Here is a 22,031-nt window from a genome sequence, read left to right on the forward strand (position 1 = left end):
GCACCAAACTATTCATGCAGTTCTACAAATCTGTTTTTTTTTCTTTTCAAATTCCATTTGTAAATTTTTGAAACACTAAATAATTCCAGTTTTTAAAATGTTATTAAATTTGAAAGCAGACAAATCTGAAAGTAAAGTATTGTTTTATTAAGTAAAACACTTTTAACTGCATATTTACGCTTAAAATTAAAGAATGCAAAATATTGTCAACTGAATCATTAATAATGCAGTACAGATTAAAGTTTACTATATTACCTCTTACTAAATTTACTTTGAATTTGGGGACTTGTCTGATATTTATTGAGCAAATTTGTTTATAATAATAGCAATTAGTAATGTAGAAAACCTTCGTAGTCTGCAGTAATTTTGTAAATGTATACATGTTTAAATAGAGGGGTAAAATTTTTACAGGTTCCTGTCAGGCTGTTTAAAGTGCAGACATTTATCTGGAATGTTTAATCCACTGATCACTTCAGTTAAGCAAAGTTACACTGTAATTTTGCTTAAAAGTAGTACATTAAGGCATACATTTTGCAAATATATGCAGGGTGTTTGAAACAAATATACTGAATTTGAACAACTGATTAAAATTAAGTGCTACAACGATGATATTGGCCAAATTTGGCAGCTGAATTCCAGTTTGAGGACAATTTATTTCTTGTATCTGATGCAACTGTGCTTTTTATGAGTGGTCTAATGGGAGAATAGTGTCAAGAAAAGGCAAAAATTGTTCTCTAGTATGCAGAGCAGAAACCCGTAATAAAAATTGCAAAGACTGTTGCAAACAATTTATAAAATAAATAAACTCCAGGAAAAAACATTAAAAAGTGGCACAAAACTTTTCTTGAAATGGGAAGTGCACAGAAAAGGCCACTAAGCTATTAAGAGAGTTCAGGGCTACTAAGGAAGCACATACGGAATTGTACTGATTTTTTAATAAAACCTTTGTGAGTATTAGTGTCTAATTTTACTGCTTTCTAATGCCTTTAAACTTTCTGTTAGGTACAGCCATCTCTCCAAATTTAGTACATTTGATTTGAACACCCAGTATTGTAATAATTCTACTGAGCGAAACAAAAATGTTGCCTGATTATGTCTACACTTTTTTAATCAATTACCTCAAACACATCCATATGTTCAAAGACAAGGTTAGGTCGATCTTTGCAATAGTTTTCCTTCATTTGCTTAATAACGAGAGGGTTGGAGTCAATGCTAACGGAGTTGCTTAATCCAACATCATACAGATCAACAGACAGTTTGGAATTACCACAACCTATTATTAAGATTCGGTCTTTAATTTTGATGTATCGATCAAGGACTTCATTGAGACTGTTGTAATCTCCATACCTAAAATACAACACAAATAACATAATTGCTTTACTTACATAAATATAATTTTCACTGATTAATTAAATGTTACTGTACTTTTACACAGATTACATAATTTTATAAAGAAAAAAATTCTTGAAAAGTACTTAAATTACATATCAAAGATAATAAAACTTTGTAGTTCCCATAAAATTTGAGCTATAACAATTTTGATGCACATTTTAGAAAAAATTGCAAAAGTTGTCCTACATTATTTGCTGTAACTGCTGCAGAAATTTTTTTGAGGTATTCATTAAAACACATTGAAAATTATTAATATTTTTCAACATTTTCAAAAATACAACTTTGACTTTTTTAAGTTTTAATGTTCTGTGAAAAGAAAAAAAATCTTGAGAAGTAAGTGCATTGCAATTAATTCCTTCGAAAATGAACTATTACAAAACTCTGCAGTTTCCGTGAAACTTTAACTATACTTAACAATTTTGAAGCACATTTGTCCACATTTTTTGCATAAATTATCCTACATTATTGCTATAACTGTTGATTCTTTTATGGTCTCACTCAGAAATTTTTCAGATGAATTCATTTAAAAATCACGTAATTGTTTAAAAAAAATTTGATGACAATGTCTCGATTTTTTATTTTTTAAAAAGTATTTAAGTTGCATATCAAAATCAAGTGTATTTACTATGTATTTACTACTTAAATGAGCTATAGAACAACTCGGCAGGTCCCAAAAAACTTCATCTGCAAGATTTTAAAAGCTATTTTAAAAGCAGCCAGTTAGTAAAAAGTGCTTTAAAACAAATTTCCAAAACTAATTCATATATACCATCAAGAATACTTTGTAGAAATTGTCTTTCACAAGCGACAATTTGATATCCCCCCAGAAAATTTATTGTCTGAGTGCACTATCATTGGAAAAATTCCAAATGATGGAGCCTGTATAGAATAGATACATTAAATTGCTTTCAAAGAATTTTTAAATGAAGAACAAAAAATCCTTCTTTTTAACAAATCAATACGTCACCAACAGCACAATTTCATAAGAGAATATTAAAACGATTTTCCTTTGGAATCACTTATAATTTTAAACAATTTTTACAACTTTATATTGAGTAAATGAAAAATAACACATACCATTCAAAATGCTGAGATTTTTGCTTTATAAAAAAATCTTGCCAGTATTCTTTTGTGCTAAATTCTTTGTGATCTTTAGGCAATAAATCCATCTTTAGGATCTATAAAATTAAAAAATAATTGGTTAAAATCTACAAATTTATTTAAATATTTTAAACAGACTCATCTTAAAACCATCAAAAAAAAAAAAAAAAGTTATATCATAATAATATATATAATTATCTCATAGCATTAAAAACAGAATGTACCCATCTATGTCCCTCTAACTTTTTCTGAATGCTAGAGAATTGACAATCAAACTAGGTTATGATAGATTTTTAATTTATATGGCATCATGCTTAGGAAAGTTTCGTTTTTCTATGACTTTAATTAATGGGGATATTAATTAAAAACGTTTTGTTTCCCTCTGTAATCTACTGGTAGTCCATTTTTTCTTTCCACTTTTAAGCTTCTACCTTCATTTCGTTTCACAGCCATATCACTGTCTGAAAGGAGGAACTAATAAGGCATGTTCTTTGAATATCCTTTTCCTTTCCAAGAAGAGACAATTAAAGGTGCGCACAGATCTTGGAATGGCTCCAGCGAAAGTGAGTCAGGTTAGGTATGCCGTGTGAAAAATTAACGTATTGTCCATTAATTAGTGTATTGCCGCAAGAGGTAAGCAGGAGGCAAAGTTGATACGTCGCACCAAAAATTAATGTACTGCCCATTAATTATTGCTCCACCGCAGGCAACAAGGAGATGGTGAAGCTCCTAAAGTACAATGCCGAGGGCAGCTAGTATTCTACGGCGGCTACCATTAATAACACTAAATCTTTGACTCTTTTGAATGTATAACAAGAATATCCAGATGAAAGAAAAATTTATTAGTTTCACTGTTACAAACTATAAAAAGGAAATTTTTTTAACTTTAAAACCAACAAACTAATAAAAAAAGCATCAACTATTATTTACATAATTTTTTTTTTTTTTACTGTTTTCCTTTTTTCAGAATAAATACCTCCTTAACACTGAATGGCATTCGTTGATCAAAAACCAGGGTTTGCTTTTCCTTTTATATAAAAAACAGAATACATGGGCGGTAAGGTCATAACCCATCCCTGGATCTATGCTTAATTGCTGTCAAGGTTGGGTTTTTTGCCCCCAACAGGGACCCCCGGGACAGTGGGAAAAACCATGGCAAAAATGGAAAAAAACGGCAAAAAAGGAAAAAACGGCAAAAACCTAATTGCAAATAAAGTAGCATTATATTGTTAATCAAGAAATAGTGACAATATAATATAAATAATGAACTTTAATATTTTAGATACGTCTCTCCATGTTACTTCTAATTTAAAAAATGAAAAATAAATTAAAAACAAATGTTGGGATTGCAAAACTTAAGATTTTAAATGTTTGCTAAAACATTTTTTTTCAGAATGAGCCAACTTTTATTTCTTTTATTTTATAGTTGCATCTTGATTAAGTATACTTCATATAGATATTTAGTATTCTGTAAAAAATTCTATAATAAATAAGTTAATTACATTTTCATTGTAAGTTAATTATTTGTCTTACATGTTACTAACTGAAATTTTATCTTAATGTTTAAAAATTTAAAAGTAAAAATGTTCCATAACTTTAAAAGTAAGTTAAACCTTAATTTTTTTTTTTAAACTATAAAAATAATTGAATTAAAATTTTATCAAAATCTTTTCATGCTTTTACTTTTATATAAAAAGGAAAAAAAACTGTCCGTAAGTTGTTAATACAAAATCTATTTTTGCCATTTTGGCAAAAACCTATTTTTGCCGGGCGGCAAAAATTGTGGTTTTTCCCATGGTTTTTTCCGCCCCCGGCAAAAACTTGCCAACCCTGATTGCTGTTGATATTAAATGAAGCAGTGAGAAGCTAAGGGATGTAAGTGGTCATTTTCAAGTTTTGAGTTGCCTCAAATGTGGTTTTTGAAAAAAATAAATTCTGCTTTTTACTCTGAATTTGATTTTAACAACCCTCCCTAGCCAGGTATACAAACAGGCTTCAGGCAAGCACATATTTTAAGAGAAAATATGAAAAAATATATAAATGCGAAGAAAAGGTAAAAATTAAATCATTGCGTTTTGGGCAATTCCATGATAACTTCAACCAGATGAACAAATTTTCAAAATTAAAATTTCTAAACAAATGAGGTGTCATTTTAAAGGTAAAGAGTTGTATATTTTGACATGACAATGTCTAAAATTTGATGACTTCAGTTATAAATAAGTTACAGGAGGTTAAACTGAGGTCAACATCTTGAGTATTTTCAACCATATTTGGTGACTCACGAAGAAATTCTGTTTTTTCCAAAAAATACATAGTACTAATCTTATGAATTGAGATGAATAACCATTTAAAGATACAATGTGTTGCTCGTGATGTTGCAAAAATGTGTCAAAATAAAACTCATTTTGATTTGTAAAAGAATTCCCCTGGGGTACATTAAGTGTTTTACGTCCGATACCAAAGTGTGCAGTTAATTATGCTGAGTCAATAATTTTAAAGCTACATACATGTATTTTTGGGTACAAAGTGAGAATTTCAATCCCTTTGATGTAACCTATTTTCATTTTGTAACAAGTGAATATTTTTTACTAAAATCTAGGTGTCAGACGTAAAAATTTTTTTACGTCCGACACCATTTACGTCTGACAGTTACATTCCTTTAAACAACATATGTTTTCAACTGTGTTTCTTCTTTTTTTGCTTTTAATTTCAAAGTTAAAGTGAAACATGCATAAAAAACAACTTTGTGAATTTACTGTATATACATTTAGGGCTAATAGGGGTAAGTAGGACCCCTTTTGAGAAAAGGTGTATTGAATGAACGTAATACAGTTTATTAAGATCAATTTTAGCAAATTTACCAAAAATACAAGCAGAAAAAGAAATTGGAAACACTAAATGACTGCGTCTATGTAAAGTTGGCTAAGGAAGAACCATTATCAACATTCAACCCAAATAAATCTTGATGGTTTTCTTTCAGGTAAGTTTCACAAATAACTAATCACCAGCTTTTGTAGCTGAACTATCAATTCATACTAAGTCATCATAGTTGTCTTGTATTTCACTAACACAAATATTTCATCAGAGTTGCTTTTGATTTTCAAATCCTCACTGTTATGGGGGGAAACACTTACCCCATAGTGTGGGGACCTCTTATAGCGATATTTTACGGGGTAAGTGGGACCCCTCCTCTAAAATAGTTTTTAATAATATTTTACTCAAAAATTCTGATTGCAGTATGCACTTTAAGTTAAACTGTACATGAATGTTTAATGATCATAAAAAAATAAATGCTAACCGGGGAACACTTCTATGAAAAATGCTGACTCGCAAAAAAATATTTTTCAGATTTTTTTTTTGACGAAGTTCTATGACCTAGAAAAAAAAAAAATTCCACGTAACCCAAATGTATGCAAAACTAATCACTGTGATGAACCATGACATGATCAATGTAAAAAAGCATAAAAACCATATTGATGTTTCAGTTTTTGGGGGGTGATCCACTTACCCCAGTGTCCCACTTCCCCCAATCAACCCTACTTTTGAATTTATTTGATAAATTTTGTTTCAGTATATGTAACCTATAATTTACATATTTATAACTGTAATCATTGTTATGTATTTACATTTAAGAGCAATAGTTTACGTCCAATAAAACAATTTACGTTCAGACACCGAAAATTTACGTCTGACACCAAGCTAAAAATATTTTTTAAATAATTTTATTCTTTATAATATCATTTAAAAACTGTGAAATATGCTTCAGTCAGAAGTATACTTTAGAATTATTCTGTTTTTAAAATTAAAATGTAAGCCAATTCACAGACTTTTAATAATTTTTAAGTGAACCATCAGTTTTACTATTTGTGTGTTTACATCCGACACCAACTCTTTTAATTTTTTTTTATTTATACTTTAGGGATCTATTTTGAAAAACTAACATGTTTTTTTTATTCAGTGGGATGTAGTAAGTATCTTGTAAAAAACTTGATCATTTTGGAACATTTTATTTTTGGTAAATGGAATTAAAACTGAGAAAATTTTCTTCATTTTTTACGTCCAACACCATGGAATTGCCCTTTTGCTAGTTGGGTACCCAATTTGAATAGTTTTGCATTCATTTGGAAATAGCCTGACATTTTTATAGCATCCCTTTACCTGACCATATTGATTAGGTCGCCTTACTGTTGAGTTTAAATGGGTAGGTTGAAAAGTTTTGCATGTTTCCTTAACAGAAAATGATGATGTAAAGCAGTTTCACACATAAATTCAGTTAGCTTTCACTTTATTGATATTTTCAAATGAAAAAAAAAAAAAAAAAAATGCGATTTAGGAGAAGGTAGGTAATTGCAGTAAAATTAAGCTTACTAAATGCAAAACTAACTATCAACTATCAAAGGGACCTCTGGCCATCAAACTTCAAACAATGAAGGACTGCGTGCCAGGAGCCTTGCCTAAAACCAACTAATTGTTGAAAAATCTTTTATCATCTTCGTTCAACACTAAAGAAGAAAAATTGTTCACACTCATATAATTAAGATGTAAAATCTTTTCCACGTTTTTTCTCAAAGCTTTTCAAAGAATAAAAAAAAAAGGTAAACAAACGTAATCGATACCGATTACTTTTGATAGCTTGATTGCGTGTAGCCTTAAATATTAAAAGTAAAAATGCTATTTATAAGAGAAAAATGATCTATTTGAACACAAATAAGTTTTATGCAGTGAGTTAGTGACGCTTTATAAACTGTACTCTTGCTTTTTTTTACTGAAAATTAACCAGAAAAGTTCAGTCGAAGCCCATCAAAAAAGAGAACCGAAACTATTTGGCATGTGTCTTTAAACTGTGACCGCTCTTTACTTTCGTTATGGTTTTTTTTCTCCAGACGAAGTACGGAGTACGGGTGTTTATATGTAAAGTTTATATGTAGTCCTTTTTCAGTTAAACCCTTCAACGTTATTTATTTTCCAAGATGGAGCTTTTAATGAACAGTGAATATTATGTTCTTGTAAATGATGATTATAGTCTTTGGTGTAGCAGAAGTGATGGATCTTTTACTCCCAAGCATGGTGTGTAGTTAAAAATATCTTCCTTCTGGGTGAAATTGATAATTATGTTTTACGCTCTATTAACAAGAGTTTTTCAGGAAACTGTCTGCATTCTTCTTAAATACGGAAATGTTCTCAATTTTAACTGGGCACAATGTATAATAGTGCATTTAAATGTCACTTAAATTCTGAATTCCTGTTTATTTAAAAATTTGTTTTTTTTTTTGGGGGGGGGGGGGAACTCGTTTTAAATCTTTTTCATTAAAATGTTTCGTTCATAATTGCCAAAACTTGCTCTTGTGCTATTGTTTCGTGAAGACTTTTAATTGTACATATTTTAGTCTAAATATTGGGGGGGGGGGGGGGGTACAGATCTGTAATTTTTTGTTTTATACTGTCGAAATATTGCTTTTTATTGTGACAACATAACCATATATTTTAAGATATGTTGATATTGTAACTTTATGAATATGTTTATTCAGGTACATATCAGTTAATGCTATTATCTCATTACAATTGGGTATATTGGGGGCTTAAATTAGGGGTGGCCGGATGGGAGGCATGTCCTCCCAAAATTTTCCTTTTTTAGCAAGTTTTGCAGACAGTTTGGCACATTGGAAGACAACGTAACAACATTGGATTCCTTTTTTTCTTTTTACGTAAAAATATTTAAATTGCTTTTTAATGATGATTAATGTTCTTCTCTTTAAATGTTCTGTACATATGATGTGTATATACTCGTATTTTATCATTTGGAAAAATTTTCTTTCTCTTTTTTTTTTTTTTTTTTTTTAAAGATTGAGAATCTCCTTCCTCTCAAAAATTTGAGTTTGGGGTGAACCTGGCTAAAATTAAGTTTTATGTAGAGGGCAGAGTCTCTTTCAAGCTTTTATGTGTGGAGAGGATCACAATTATTTTTCTGAGAAGGAGAAAAGCCAGGGCCGATCCTAGCAGGTGTGCAGAGTGTGCATCGCACAAGGGCGGCCGCAGGCCGCATCATATAGTTCCTTTAATCAAGCAAAATTCCTCAAGAATTTCTCAAAAGATAACTTATTAGTCAAATAAATGTGCAGATTCTTAAATGTTCAATTATCAAAGTAAGTGCCAATTTCCCGACAGCATAGCATAGTTTAAGAAAAATAGATTGTTAGGGAACATTGTGTTGGTTCATTGTCCATTAATATCTACTCTTTACATACATGCTTCATTTGGTTGCAAAATTTATGACAGAACCGGTAATCAGGCATGGATGAAGGGGAAGGGAGATGAGGGAAATGTCCCCCTCCTGAAGCATGAAAGGGTGCCTTCTAAAAGGAGCACTCAGGGCCCAGGGAGGTCACTAATGTTTACCCTTCAAGCTTTTATAGACCTAAAAAATAAAGACATATTTTACATATTATATTTTAAAAAAGCTATACTGGTTAGATACTCTCGCAAGCATTTCAAACAACAAATTCTGTTTTCAACAATCGCGGCTGCATGGAGAGACAGTGAAAATTGCGACTCACCTGAAAGTCAAACATATATGAATGAACTAAAATTTTGTAATTTTCCCCCTTTACAGCATTTTTATTTAATTAAAATCATGAATGAACTGCCCGGTTTCAGATCAGGACTCTTGCCTCGGGTAGTAAATTTAAACGTAGCTCCAAAACGAAGATCCAAAAGGATGCCATGACTTTCTTGACGAGATTAAAGAAGGCTTAACACAGCGTTTTTAAGCCTTTAATTTCGGAAAATTTTGCTGTTTGAACCACCGATCTTGAGGACCCAATTAAATCTCTGACTCACACCCCTTCCAACTTACCTTAAACATAGCCTGAAAATGTTGGCTTTAAAATCCAAAATGTGTTTTCAGAGAACAGCCCTTCTTAATGTCATCACAAATTGCTTAATGACATTTTTCGTATTTCTTTTTCGAAATTTTTGCAATGGAGGGCCCCGAAATCCATTCCCAAACATTACTACCAAAGATAGTCTCAATTAGCATCTTTAAAGAGGTCCCTAATCCCACCCCTTCAGTTTAAAATTGACTTCAGTTTCAAAAAACTGTTCATGAGGGCACACTGAATCCCCGCCCGCTCTTTGTCCCATCGTTATCAAACAATGCCTAAAATACGATTTTGGGACTTCAATTTCTAAAAAACTCTAGAGGAGAACTGCCTGGCTTATATGTAACTTTTCACGGCGCTAGGGCATGTACCCATCAATCGTCGAAGTGAGGTGGACAGAAGTCTATAGTTGTGTTTTTCAGATACAGTGAAACCTGTGTAAGTTGACCACTCGCGGTGCAGTACTTTGGCGGTCAACTTAGACAGGTGGTCAACTTATAAAGGGTGGTAATGTTTTTTTTTTTTTTGTCATTTTTTGCACCATGTATTCATTTTTTGAGGAATTCACCCTTACTCTTTCTGTTCAGCTCCACTTTGATTTTTTAACATTATTGAAAGTAAAACAATAATTAAAAATACTATTCTAATACTTTTTCATTTTCAACTTGTTTTTAACTATATTAGACACTTAAGTTTTAGAAATTCATATATGCCAGCTATTTTTCTCTGGCTTTCTCCATTTTCAATTACTTTTAATATTTCGTGCTTTTTATTAATCTCAAGCTCCACTAACTTTCTTTTTGAAGCCTTTTTATGTAAAACTTATAGCACGAAGAGCAGCAAGCTCGACTCTCCCAGTTCATAAAGGCAAAATTAAAATGTCCTATCTCTTAATCCCTTGCACCAGAAACATGTAACTTTACTCATTCCTCATTAGCAGGCCCAGATCTGCGTACCCGCAGTGCGAGGGGCCCGCGTCCTTAATGGGGCTAACGGCCCTAGAAATTGATGAAAAAATAGGAAAAAAAAAACTAGCACTAAGGCTTATTCGCTTTTCAAATAGACACTGCTGGCCACTAGGGAGAGGCCCTACATATTTTGTTGCAGTGGGCCCAAAATGTATAGATCCAGGACTGCTCTTTTTAGCAGAATTCCCGTGTTGCCACAACATATTGCAACTGAAAGAAAGGACTTTGAACTTTTCTACTGACAACTATTTTCATTGAACAGAGTACAAAAAGCTGTCTCAAACAGAACAACAAATAAAAAATAAGTTTGGAGAATAAAGAGCAGCATAAGCTTTATGCTGCTGTTAAGTTCGTAAAATGCTATAGTATGTCATCAAAGCTTTTTTTTTTTTTTTTGAAAACTATCCAAAAAAAAAAGATATTATTATTATTATTATTACTATTATAAATAAATAAATAATAAAATTAAGTAATATTCTGAAGAAAGTTTTAAAAAATAAACCAAGTGGTCAACTTACAAAGGGTTTTTTACAATACTCCAGACCAAATTTGGCATACATTAGTGGTCAAGATAGACAGGTGGTCAAGATAGAGAGGTGGTCAAGTTACAGAGGTTTTCCTTTATTATATGAGATAGGGCTAGTTCCGTTCCTGACAAAAGCGGTCAACATAGACAGGTGGTCAACTTACAAGGGTGGTCAACTTTACAGGTTTTACTGTATTAATATCGAAAAATATCCGAAAGATCCGCCGAAGCTTCCCAAATTTGTTTAACGTCACCAAAGATAACATAAAATTGCGCTTTTAGAAATATCCACTTGGGAGCCCCAAAACCCTTCCTTCCCAAAAATAGCCTAAAATGGATTTTAGTTCCGAAAAATATTTCGGTTCGGAATTTTTTCACGTTTCCCCTATCGTTTTCAAATCTAGCCAAAAATGGGTTTTTGAAACAATAGTGCCGAGAAATTACCGGAGGAAAGCCGCCAGATCCCCTGCCGTCACCAAAGACAGCCTAAATTTGCGTTTTAAACTTCAACTTCGAAAACGTTCAATGGGAGATGATTGAATCTCCCTCCCTCTAGCAATGTCATCAAAGATAATCCAAAACTGCTTGCTTAAAACTTCAGTTTCGGAAAATTTTTGGGAAGAGCGCCGATCTTTAATAAGTTACGGTCACAAAAAATAGCTTCGAATTGATTTCAATTTTGAAAGAATTTTAGGAGAGAACTCCAACATTACTATTCCCTTGAAGTCTCGAAAAAGTTCCTAAAATAGCGATATTTGACGTCAATTTCGAAAATTTCTCCATGCACCTTGAATATACCCGACTCTTTTCTCCTTGCAACCAAACACAGCCAAAGATTACTAAAACTATTTTTCGTACGCCAATTTCGATAATTTTCTGGGGGCAATCCCCCTCCCCTGATTCCCACTCCTCCGTCCTTTCTCTGATGTTCCCGAAGACAGATTATAAAATGCATTTTTACGACTAGTAAATTTTGGTTTCTATTACTTTCTTCAAAGATATAAATTGTACCTAAGAAGTTTCTTACTATGAAACTTTTCTTCCTTTTTATAAGTTCATCATTCTTGTTTTTTTTTTTTTAAATTAGAACTTGATATAGAAATTTGAAGAAATATTTATATGGACGTCAAAGATTAGTCAAAATTTTTTAAATTACTGTAGAGGGGCGGCACATTAGGGCTTTGCACACGGGCGCCCGACACCCTAGGATCGGCCCTGAGAAAAGCGACAACATTGCTTTATTACATCAACCTTTCGATAATTTTATACAAAATTTTGCATTCAAAGTGTTTCTTGTCCCTCAACTTTTTCCAGATTTTAACAATTATTTACTTATTTTCTACTAAAGGTTCAAATATATTCCAAAAAATAAAAAAAAATCTGCTGCATGGTTAAAAAGCATTACTGCCCAACGCCTTTAATCTGGCATAACTTTGATGAATTTTCCAGGGGAAGGCGTCACTCACTTAGACTATTTTCAAGGAGGAGGTCTAGCAAATTGTGGCAGGAATCCTGCCATCTTGCCGTGAATTTAGCCATTGTATATGTATTAGCAAGTTTCTATCTTAAATAAATCATTAAAGAAGTTTTTGTAATTCAAGTCTTTTAACCTAACTAAGAAAAATCTTCCCTTTTTCTTCCTTTAATCAATTATTTGTTTTATTTTGTTTCTATGTAGAATGCTTGTTTGGCAAAATTTATGTTTGATACAGGTTCTTTATTATAGCATGTATTACATATTTTATTCTTTGAAAACAATTGTGTGCAAAAATGTAGAAGAATATTTGAAAATATAAGTGGTAAAAAAGTGCTGGTATGAAATAAATCTCTTAGTAAAATTAATTCAGAATAATTTTTGTTACATATTTATGAAATATAACATTTCTTTTTTTTTCCTCTAAGCTTTTGTTTTTATTTCCAGACATGTGTAACATGAAATTTGAAATAAATGTGTAATATACAAACACTCAGAATATTTTCAGTAAGTTACCGCCCTATAGCCAGGGCTAAGGCACAAATACATGAAATACATCGCCTTAAGAGGTTTTCAACCTCCCGCTCAGTCACTCCTGTGCCGGGCTGATGAGTGCTAACAAGCACAAAACTGCAGTCCTCGGCTGGAATTGACTGAGCTGGCAGTGTATTTCATGTATTTCTGCCTTAGCCCTGGCTATAGGGCGGGAACTTACTGAATATACCTGCCTTGCCTGCAATCTTCGAGTTGAACCAAACCATTGCTTCGGTTACTCGTCTGGTCAGTGCTAATTCTGTAATAGCTACCAGTTTGTTTGGCACTCTTGGCTTCCTTAAGAGGTTTTCCACCTCCAGCTCAGTCACTCCTATGCGGGGCTGATGAGTGCTAACAAGCACGAAACTGCAGTCCTCGGCTGGAATTGACTGAGCTGGTGGTGTATTTTATGTGCTCAGAATGTATTGAAATTTAAGAGAAAGAAAAAGATTTTAATACTTGGAGTAGGTTGGTTCAGTTCTATATGCCCTGCAAAATGTGGACTAAGATACACCACTTTCTTGGTCTGAAGAGATGATGTCATAATTTTTTCATTTGTGACAAAAAATATAAGAAAAACTACAAATAATTGTGAACTAAAAAAACTTAATGTAAAAAAGAAGTTTAATTTTTTTTTTTCTTCAATCTTGATAAAATCCATTGAAAAAAAATAAAGTTGCAGTTTTCTAACAATTACTCAGCACTACTGAAATTGCACTTTCTGGAATAGAATTTCTTCAATATAACTTTACCATGAGATTCTATTATAGAATCATAGGTGCTATTTGTTAGTCATAAGTTCAAATAAAAAAATATTAATAATATTAAAATAATTGGGACCAGTCCAATGTGTTCCACGGTCCAACCCGCCCCATCTCCCCCTATTTTGTACATTAGCAAGTTTCTGTTTCAAATAAATCATTAAAGAAGTTTTTGTAACCCTAGTTTATTCTTCTCATTTCTATGTTGCAAATTACTATTCAGTTTAAATTTGCTATGGGGCTGTCCACAAATGATGTCCTGCTTTGAAGGGGGTTCATAAAATTGGCAGTTCAGGGCTCTGGCCAGAGAAAATTTGGGTCAGTTAATGGACCCTTCACAAAAATCCGTTCAACCAAAATGGATCTTTCACAAAATCCCGATCAACCAAAACAAACCCTTCACAAAATTCTGATAAACAAAAACGGATCTTTCACAAATTGTTTATTGAAAGAGCAAATCTCAAATCAAAATAGCGCAGCATATTTCCATGTGTAAAAACAATAATGTTTGGACCCTTTTTTAAAGTTAAATTAGAGAGATCAACCTATACAAAATCTACTAATTTTGCCAAAAAAAAAAAAATCGGCACTCTTGTGATGCTCCTGCAAGCGATAAATAACTACTACATAATGCTTGTTGTTGGTTTCTTTGAAAGAAATTAACAGCTGAAAGTCAGTTTGGTTTATAATTTTGCTTGTTTGTTTTATGCAGTGGTGTTGTTGTAAACTTCTCTGAAAAAGCGTCAACCTTCTCTTAATAGGAGCTGCAGTCAACCTTCTCTTTATAGGCACAGCCATAAGCACTTTTCTCCCCAGCACATGATTTTATAAACGATAATACACAGCGAAATTAATTTAGAAACTGCAAAGGATAGTAGGGGGGAGGAGAAAATGTGATCACTTCAAATAGGGTAGACTTCAAACTTATCGCCGCTTAGCGTCTGGCAATGTTTAACTGAACTGTTATTTTGCAAGAAAATTATATGTATTTGATTTTTCTATGCTAAAAAAAAAAAAAAACTTTAAATAAACTCTTTTATTTACCGTTTTTTTCTTTAGATGCCTACATTTTGAAAAACACAATCTTTTTACATCCGATATGAGAATCATATTTTATTCTTTTTTCAAACTAACTTTGCTTTGTTAGGATGCAAATAAATGAAAAGTCTCTTTTTTTTGTAACAGCGCTTATTTCAAGTTTTTAAAGTGGAATTCCATTTTCTTTTATAAGTCAAAAATTAAAATGCTGAATTGATGGTTTATTTTATATGTATATTTTTTTTGTTTCAACTGTGTCCAGATATTAATATGTTTATCATAGGACTCTACAATGCAATTCTAAGAAAATTTTATCAAAAATATTTATTTTACAAGCCGTTTTTATACTTTTGATGGACTGCAATCTCTTTGCATCCGATATGAGTATCTGATTTTTCAATGTTTAGTACACTTTTTTAAAAGATAAACAAATAAAATATTTTTTTATTTTTGTAAAAATCACAAAGTTTATGAGTTTCAACGAAATTCTGAGCTTTTTAACAGTGTCTTGGTTCAAAAAGTTAAGTGCTGAACCACTGCCTGAATTTCTTTATTACAATTATTTTAAATACTTTTCATAAAACATTTCTGGTATAATTTAACATAATGTAGAATGGTAAATAAATATTGATACTTGAGGGGTGCCCATCTCCCCAGAGAGCTATGCCTCCCCCCCCCCCGAATACTCAAAAAAAATTCTCAACAGAAAAGAGGGAAAACACTCCACTTTAAGTGTCAATAATGCAGTTTGCGCTATCTCAAAATTCTAAAATTTCGTTTTTACAATTTTTTTTTTTTTTGCAAAACTATTTGATTTTTTACAAAATGAATTGATTTTTCACAAAAAACAGACCCTGAAAAATCCTGAACAGACCCCCTGCAGTTAGTAACAAAGGGAAGGAAGGGGGCAACAAGAAGTGACATCGCATATTTTTTATTAAGAATTAAAGACGTACCGAGTAGCACTTTGGCCGAGTACCGAGTTACCAAGTACCAATTATGTTTTAAGAAGAACCACCGACACACATGTGATGAATTTTGAACTTATTGGAATAGTAGTATAGACCTCCTTGTCCATAAAATAGTTTTTAAAACTAAATTCCTGCTGAAATTTAATTACGCATTATATAAACAATTTTGTTTGTGTCAAAAATTTTACAAAAAAAAAAAAAAAAAAATTTAAATTAAAAATAAATAAAAAGTATGATTTATCAAGTTGGAATTAAAACAAATTACAGTGAAATCCCTCTAATGCAGACACTAACAGGACAATTTTTTTTTTGCCCGCAATAGAGAGGTGTCTGCAGGACAGGGGTTAATAATGTTATTCGCATTGGAACTGGGGAATTAAAAATTGTCCGCATAAGAGGGATGTCCGTTAGGAGGGGTTTCACTGTATACCATCAATTACAGTTCTAGTCCGCTAAACATAAATAATTTTTAAAAACAGATAAAACAAATGTGCAGGAACACTGCAGACACGTGTTTCTGACCCCCAATTACAAGGAACGTCTTTTTCAGTGCATAACATGTGAGCTAAAGAATGTAAAGATATACGATAAAAAAATCCGAGTTTTGTCTTTAAATCCACGAGCTCCCATTTTGTGCATTGAAAAAGAAATTCCTTGTAACACCAAAACACGTGTCTGCAGTGTTCCTGCACTGTGCTTTTAACGTTGTTTTATTTCCTTTTATTTTTTAAGCAAAGGTATTTTTATATTTTTTATAACTAATTTTTGTTTGTAGCAAAAATTCATTCTTAATATAAAAATTCCATATTTTCTATACTTACCTTTTTTGCATAATTTTTAATAAATAAGTTTTATTAACTTTGGGGAAATTAAAATAAAGATTTATTCCATTGAAGCATTACAAACTTCATTTATCTCAAAATTTAAATTTGACTTATAAATTTTAATTGTAAATGATTGCAGAATATAATGTTTGCTCTTTTTTTTTATAAATTTTAATATCTGTCTTGGACATCATTCAACTTTTTGCAACTACTCGGTATTGGCCTAGTATCTGATCAGAATTTGGCCGAGTACCGAGTACTCGGCAAATTGGCCGAGTAGGCCGAGTACCGAGTAGTTACCGAGTACTCGGTACGTCTCTATTAAGAATATATTTAAAAAATATGTTGAATCTTGAAATGTGGCCATTTTTTTCCCTTTATGACAAAAAATAAGAAACTACAAATAGTTGTGAACTGAAATCACTTACTTTGGAAGAGGAATTAAATTTATTGCTCCAATCTTGATCAAACTGGTTTTAAAAAATGAAGTTGCAGGCTTCTGAAAGTTACTCATCACTGCTAGAAAAACACGTTCTGAAATAAAATTTGTTCAATATAACTTACCACATGATTTCATTATAGAATTTGTAAGAGTATAAGTGCTATTCATTGGTCATAAATTAAAAGTATTAACAGTGCTAAAATAATCGAGATTGGTCTAAAGTGCTCCTAGGTCTAATGAACCTAGCCTCCCTACTAGGGTGGACCGAAATAAGCCGAAAAATATTTTTTTACAAAATCCATTTTTGCATAGCGCACAAAAGTTGCATAGTGAGCTAGTTAACACTTACAAAAATTTCTTGGATAATTAAAAAATGTCTAGCCGGCACTATTTGACGCTGAAAAACCGAAAAAAGGAGAAAAATGAATTTTTGTCAACAAATTTTTTGAAAACTAGATTCCAAATTTTTTGCTGCAACGTAACGAAAATGTTATACAATGAGCCAGTAACTCATTGAATGTCAATGAACCCATAAAATGTTTTATTGATTTTAATGAGCATTTAACCGCACTTTTCTGCCATCAAAAATTGGAGAAAAATTAAAAATATTGGATTTCTTTGAAAACCGATATGAAAATTATTTTTCATAATTAATCCATAGACTGATTAATTAAAATCACTATTAATCATAGTAATTATTATCACAAAATAGTATCATACATTTTCTAGAATAGAGAGAAGAAAATTTTGAAAAGAAATCTACAAATTTGGTTTATAATACCTCATGCATAATGAATTTTTTTTTTCTGAATAATATTGTCCCTTGTTATCAGATGATGGAAGTTCTCTCCTAACTTGAAGTTTGGCTCAAATATATCCATCTCGTGCAGTTTCACCTCAAACTTTTATTGCAGCTTCTGTTATAAGTTTCACACAACGTTCCACAGCCTGCGTGTAACAGGGAAATTTCTTGAAAGTTAACTCTGTAGGCTGTTTTTTGCATATTTCTTTCAAGTCTTGGTCTTTTAAATGCATTGTAACAGGTGGCCTGTTACAACACAATTTGCCCAATCAACTAAATCAACATAATCAACTGCTTCAAAATTGAGTTTTGGACGCTTAAAAAATTGTACGCCATCCGAGCTCTTTGTCTTCTTATTTTTAGAGTTGGAAATGTGCCTAACTGCTGATTCTCGAATGTATTTTCTAGAGTCAAACAACATGTCAACAGTAGCTGTTGGGGATGAGCGAAACATGTATTGTTTGAGAAAAAATTGAAATTTATCTGTTTAACGTTGTCTGGAAACTGCCTTGCAAAAGAAATCATTTTCCAAAAATGTTGGGCACCATAGTGGCAGTTTGGTTTCATTTTTATTTCAAACCACATTGGAGCATAAACCAACATTATGTACTTAGGTTTTCTGAAAAACTTGGAGTGGCTATATACAAGCTTAACAAACGGTTCGAAGTCTGCCATTGTGCATGACTTGAGTTTTCCTGGGCCACTGTCTGCTGTGCTAAAAGGGCAACTACTATCTTTTACAGCAAGACAGATTTGATACAAATACTGTTGTTCAGTACTTATTTTTTTTTATATCTACCATATCTAAAGCCAAAAGATAACAGTCAATTTCATCGAATTTGGCCACTGGATTTTTTTTACAATCTCTTAGAAGTTGTCCGATAGCTCCAGAATATGAATGTGGTCCCTTTGTGCAACTGTTCATTTACAGAATAAGATGTCTCAGTGGCAACTCATTTGTATGTAGCAGACATATATTCCACTGTAAAATCTTTTGACATGTGTCTCAAGCAAACAAATTACTCCATTTCTATCCCGTATTTACAATTGGTCGGTCACATCCAATAATCGATAAGTTGAGCACGCTCATATTATACTTTTTAGCCTATAATATCTTGCGAAATTTCTTTTTTACTTTCACCAGCTGTTAACGATATATGACCGATGTACTTGCTACCTGGTTTTTTGATTAGTGCTACATGTGCTTCAGATACTAATTTTTGATGGCCAGATATCTTTTGAAGGGTGTTATCTTTGCGACCGTCAAAATGCAAACTCTTTATAGTTGCCTCTTTAACTGCTTTTAAATCCTTTTCTTGTGACTTGCTCTTTTTTTTTATCAAATTCCCTCCTTACTTTGTTTTTATGGACTATATATTTTTGTTTTGCTTAGGAGAAATTAAGTCAAAATCAATGAGAACTGCTGTAGCAATTTTGGTCACTGCTCTATTTGAAGCGCCAGTTAGATATGCAGCTAAGGCTGATGAGGCATATAAAGTCTCATTTGACTTGTCGATGTTGATGGGACATCAGTTCGCTTACGTTTTCTTGAAAGCGAATAATTCCATTTGAGATTGTCATCTGTATTTTCTGTGCTTTCTCCTGATTCAAGCACTGTTTCAGGTTCATTCACTGTAATATAACTTTCCTTAACCCTCAATCCACTTGTGCTGGGCATTGCTATGTTTTTTTCATCCAAAGCAATGTTTCAAGATGTTTCAATTTTCTAGCATCTTTTTTCTCTTTTTCGCAGTTTCTGGGTTGTTACCTTATCCACATTACCAATAGCCATTTTTCCTTCCGGCCTTTGATCAATTAGAAATTGTTTTTCTCTATCACTGGAACTAGTTTCAAATATATTTGTTTTTTAGACCCCCCCCCAACCCCCCATTTTTTTTAAAAGTACATTTTTGCCCTTTTTTCCAATTTTTCAAGGCTAAACTGGGCCGACTAGATGTTAAACATTATTAGAAATTTTTTGAGGGTTATAACAGACCCATATAGCAACTTTTTCACACTATCCAAAAACAGATTTCCAAAAAAAGTTTTTTCGGCCCACCCTACTCCCTATACTCCATGGCTACAACTCAGCTAGTGATATAGCCAGGGGGATAGGAGGGTTATAATCACATCCCCCCCCCATGAAGCATCATAATTATATGTTTGAACACACATACAAGGACCTTAAAATTGCGCTTTTTGGCCTTTAATTTTGAAAAATTTGATATGAACCACCCTACGAAAAATTTCTTGCTATGCCACTGGTCTTGGCATCATCTAATGTACTGAACAGTCCAGCATTAATAGACTTTAGTATAGCATTTCTTTTAGAGCTAGAGAATTTTCTTTAAAAAAGATGGGAAGGGAGTACAAGCGTAATTTCTTATTATGTATTGAAATTAAATTTCCTCTACAATCAAACTGACAATAATATTTTCCTTCTTTTTCCAGCTGATGCTGCTGAAACTTTACCTGATTCAGTGTGTATAGGAATCGTATTTGGTCTAATTGGGAAGTTTGCTATTCAACAAGGTAAAATTTTTCTCAGTTCATTGTACAGAATAATTGGCAAATTATTTAATGCGCTTTCTTTTGATTGTGGTTGATTTCTTCCAGATATTGATAAACGACTTGTGTTAATCCGAGAGCATTCTGTGGTTGGATGTCTCCCCGGAGGCCATGATGTGTATAAAATTCAAAAAATTGCTCTTTTACCACTAAACCAACAATATCTTCCTGATATAGAGTTTGAGGTATGTCTATTTTTTATTGTGTTCTACCATTGTGAAAAAAAAAAAAAAAAAAAAAAACTATATGCTAGTTTTATTTATTTATTTATTTATGAAGTATATTGAATTGTTTAAAATAAATAAGAACAAAAAACATTTACTGTATAGTACAAATATGAAACAACAAAGTAAAATTACTGATATCTGTTTCGGGGTTCCAAGGAAACATTTTTTCAGTGGAAAATAAGTGAGCTTATGAATGAAAAGACATCTGACAAAAGCTAAGCCAACAAAAGTTTTTTTTTTTTTTTTCAGATATCTTTTCATCCATAAGCTCACCTATTTTGCATTGAAAAAGGGGTTCTTTGTAAACTCAAAACAGGTATCTGTAGCAATTTGCAATTTTACGTTTTTATTTCTTATTTTTACTTTTCAAGCACAAAGGTATTTATTCAACTTTATATTCAGGATACTTTCAATCCAAAAATAGTCATTTTAAAATTACGTGATAAAATCTTTTGTTGAACCAGTTTACCTAAAGTTGGATGTGTTTATATTTTAACAAATGAATTTTACTGTTTAAGAATTATCATGTTTCATGCATCATACAGTGGTGATGACAATTCCAATTTATTTCTGAAAGTTAAATGCCTGAAAAAAATTATGAAGAATACAAGGAATAAGGTGAATATTCGTGTTCTCATAGTCTGTTCTTGTCCGTGCTGGATCTAGAGGTGGGGGTGGGGGTGGGGGGCAACAACTTCTGAGAGGTGGGGGTGGCAAATCCACCCTCTTTTTGTTAAAACTTAATATAAAAACTGAAAGGAAAGTGGCAGTTGTAGAATGAATGTGCCTTGGCTCAGAAAAATAAAGTTATGGCACTGGTTCCTGTATTTTAATATGTCAGTCCTTGTGGGGGGGAGGGGGGAAGAAGCTTTATGACTTTGGAGGAGTTCTTTATTTAAAGACTCAGCTACTGTTTTTTTTCCCCCACAAAATTTATGCATAAGTACAAGTTTTGAAGAACAAAGGGTTCCTGCACTTTTTTCTCGGTTCCTGCACTTTTTTCTCAGAACTCAAATCCTACCTTTTAGAAACTAGCACATTTTACCTTCTTAAGAAGTATGGTCTTTCTGTTATTTATGCCAGTTATTTTGTTTTCACATGAAATTAATTATTATTTATTTTCAGGTGTGTAAAAAGCACAGATTTAACCCTAAAAAAGTTGATAAGCCAACAACTAATCCTGATGTTCAGCAGAAAGCCTTTATGAAAACTTGGAATACATTAAAGACAGCAACATCTCAGGTCAAATCTCGAAAGGTAGATAAGTTAGTTGCTTTCTAAAACATATTGGCTTATTTCAAATTTAAATTTTTAGGATAATGGAATTTAGTTCATTGAACTGCAGGATGTGCTTTTTGGGAATCGGTATAACAACCAGGGCTCTAGTAGTTTTACCGTCCCATGCAATGTTTACAAGTGCTGCCCCCTGATCTTAATAATATCTATATTGCTGAATCGTCGAGTATCTCTCATGTATACCTGCACATATTTGAGCTGCAAAAAAAAAATCCTTGCATTTTGCAAT

At 32.2% G+C, this 22,031-nt stretch overlaps 2 protein-coding genes across 4 annotated transcripts in view; one reads left to right on the plus strand and one right to left on the minus strand.

The window, feature by feature from the left end:
- The window catches only part of LOC129227241 (eEF1A lysine and N-terminal methyltransferase-like), a 36,019-nt gene extending 28,954 nt beyond the window's left edge, over window positions 1–7,065 (minus strand). Inside the window, exons 1-3 of one of the 3 annotated variants that reach the window (XM_054861754.1) lie at window positions 6,912–7,065; window positions 2,470–2,570; window positions 1,119–1,347 (exon numbers count right to left, since the gene is read on the minus strand). In XM_054861754.1, the coding sequence (XP_054717729.1) occupies window positions 1,119–1,347; window positions 2,470–2,561 (321 nt within the window). In that variant the 5' untranslated portion in view covers window positions 2,562–2,570; window positions 6,912–7,065. Of the gene's footprint in view, window positions 1–1,118; window positions 1,348–2,469; window positions 2,571–6,861 lie in introns of all 3 variants that reach the window. The other 2 variants (XM_054861753.1, XM_054861752.1) reach the window with 2 other exon arrangements.
- A 398-nt stretch (window positions 7,066–7,463) lies between these two features.
- Window positions 7,464–22,031, plus strand: part of LOC129227707 (phosphatidylinositide phosphatase SAC2-like) — a 38,240-nt gene continuing 23,672 nt past the window's right edge. Inside the window, 4 exon segments of the mRNA XM_054862309.1 lie at window positions 7,464–7,560; window positions 20,163–20,243; window positions 20,328–20,464; window positions 21,632–21,771. Coding sequence (XP_054718284.1) covers window positions 7,464–7,560; window positions 20,163–20,243; window positions 20,328–20,464; window positions 21,632–21,771 — 455 coding nt within the window.

Source organism: Uloborus diversus, chromosome 8 (genome assembly GCF_026930045.1).
Source record: "Uloborus diversus isolate 005 chromosome 8, Udiv.v.3.1, whole genome shotgun sequence".
In the NCBI taxonomy this organism is placed as follows: Eukaryota; Metazoa; Arthropoda; class Arachnida; order Araneae; family Uloboridae; genus Uloborus; species Uloborus diversus.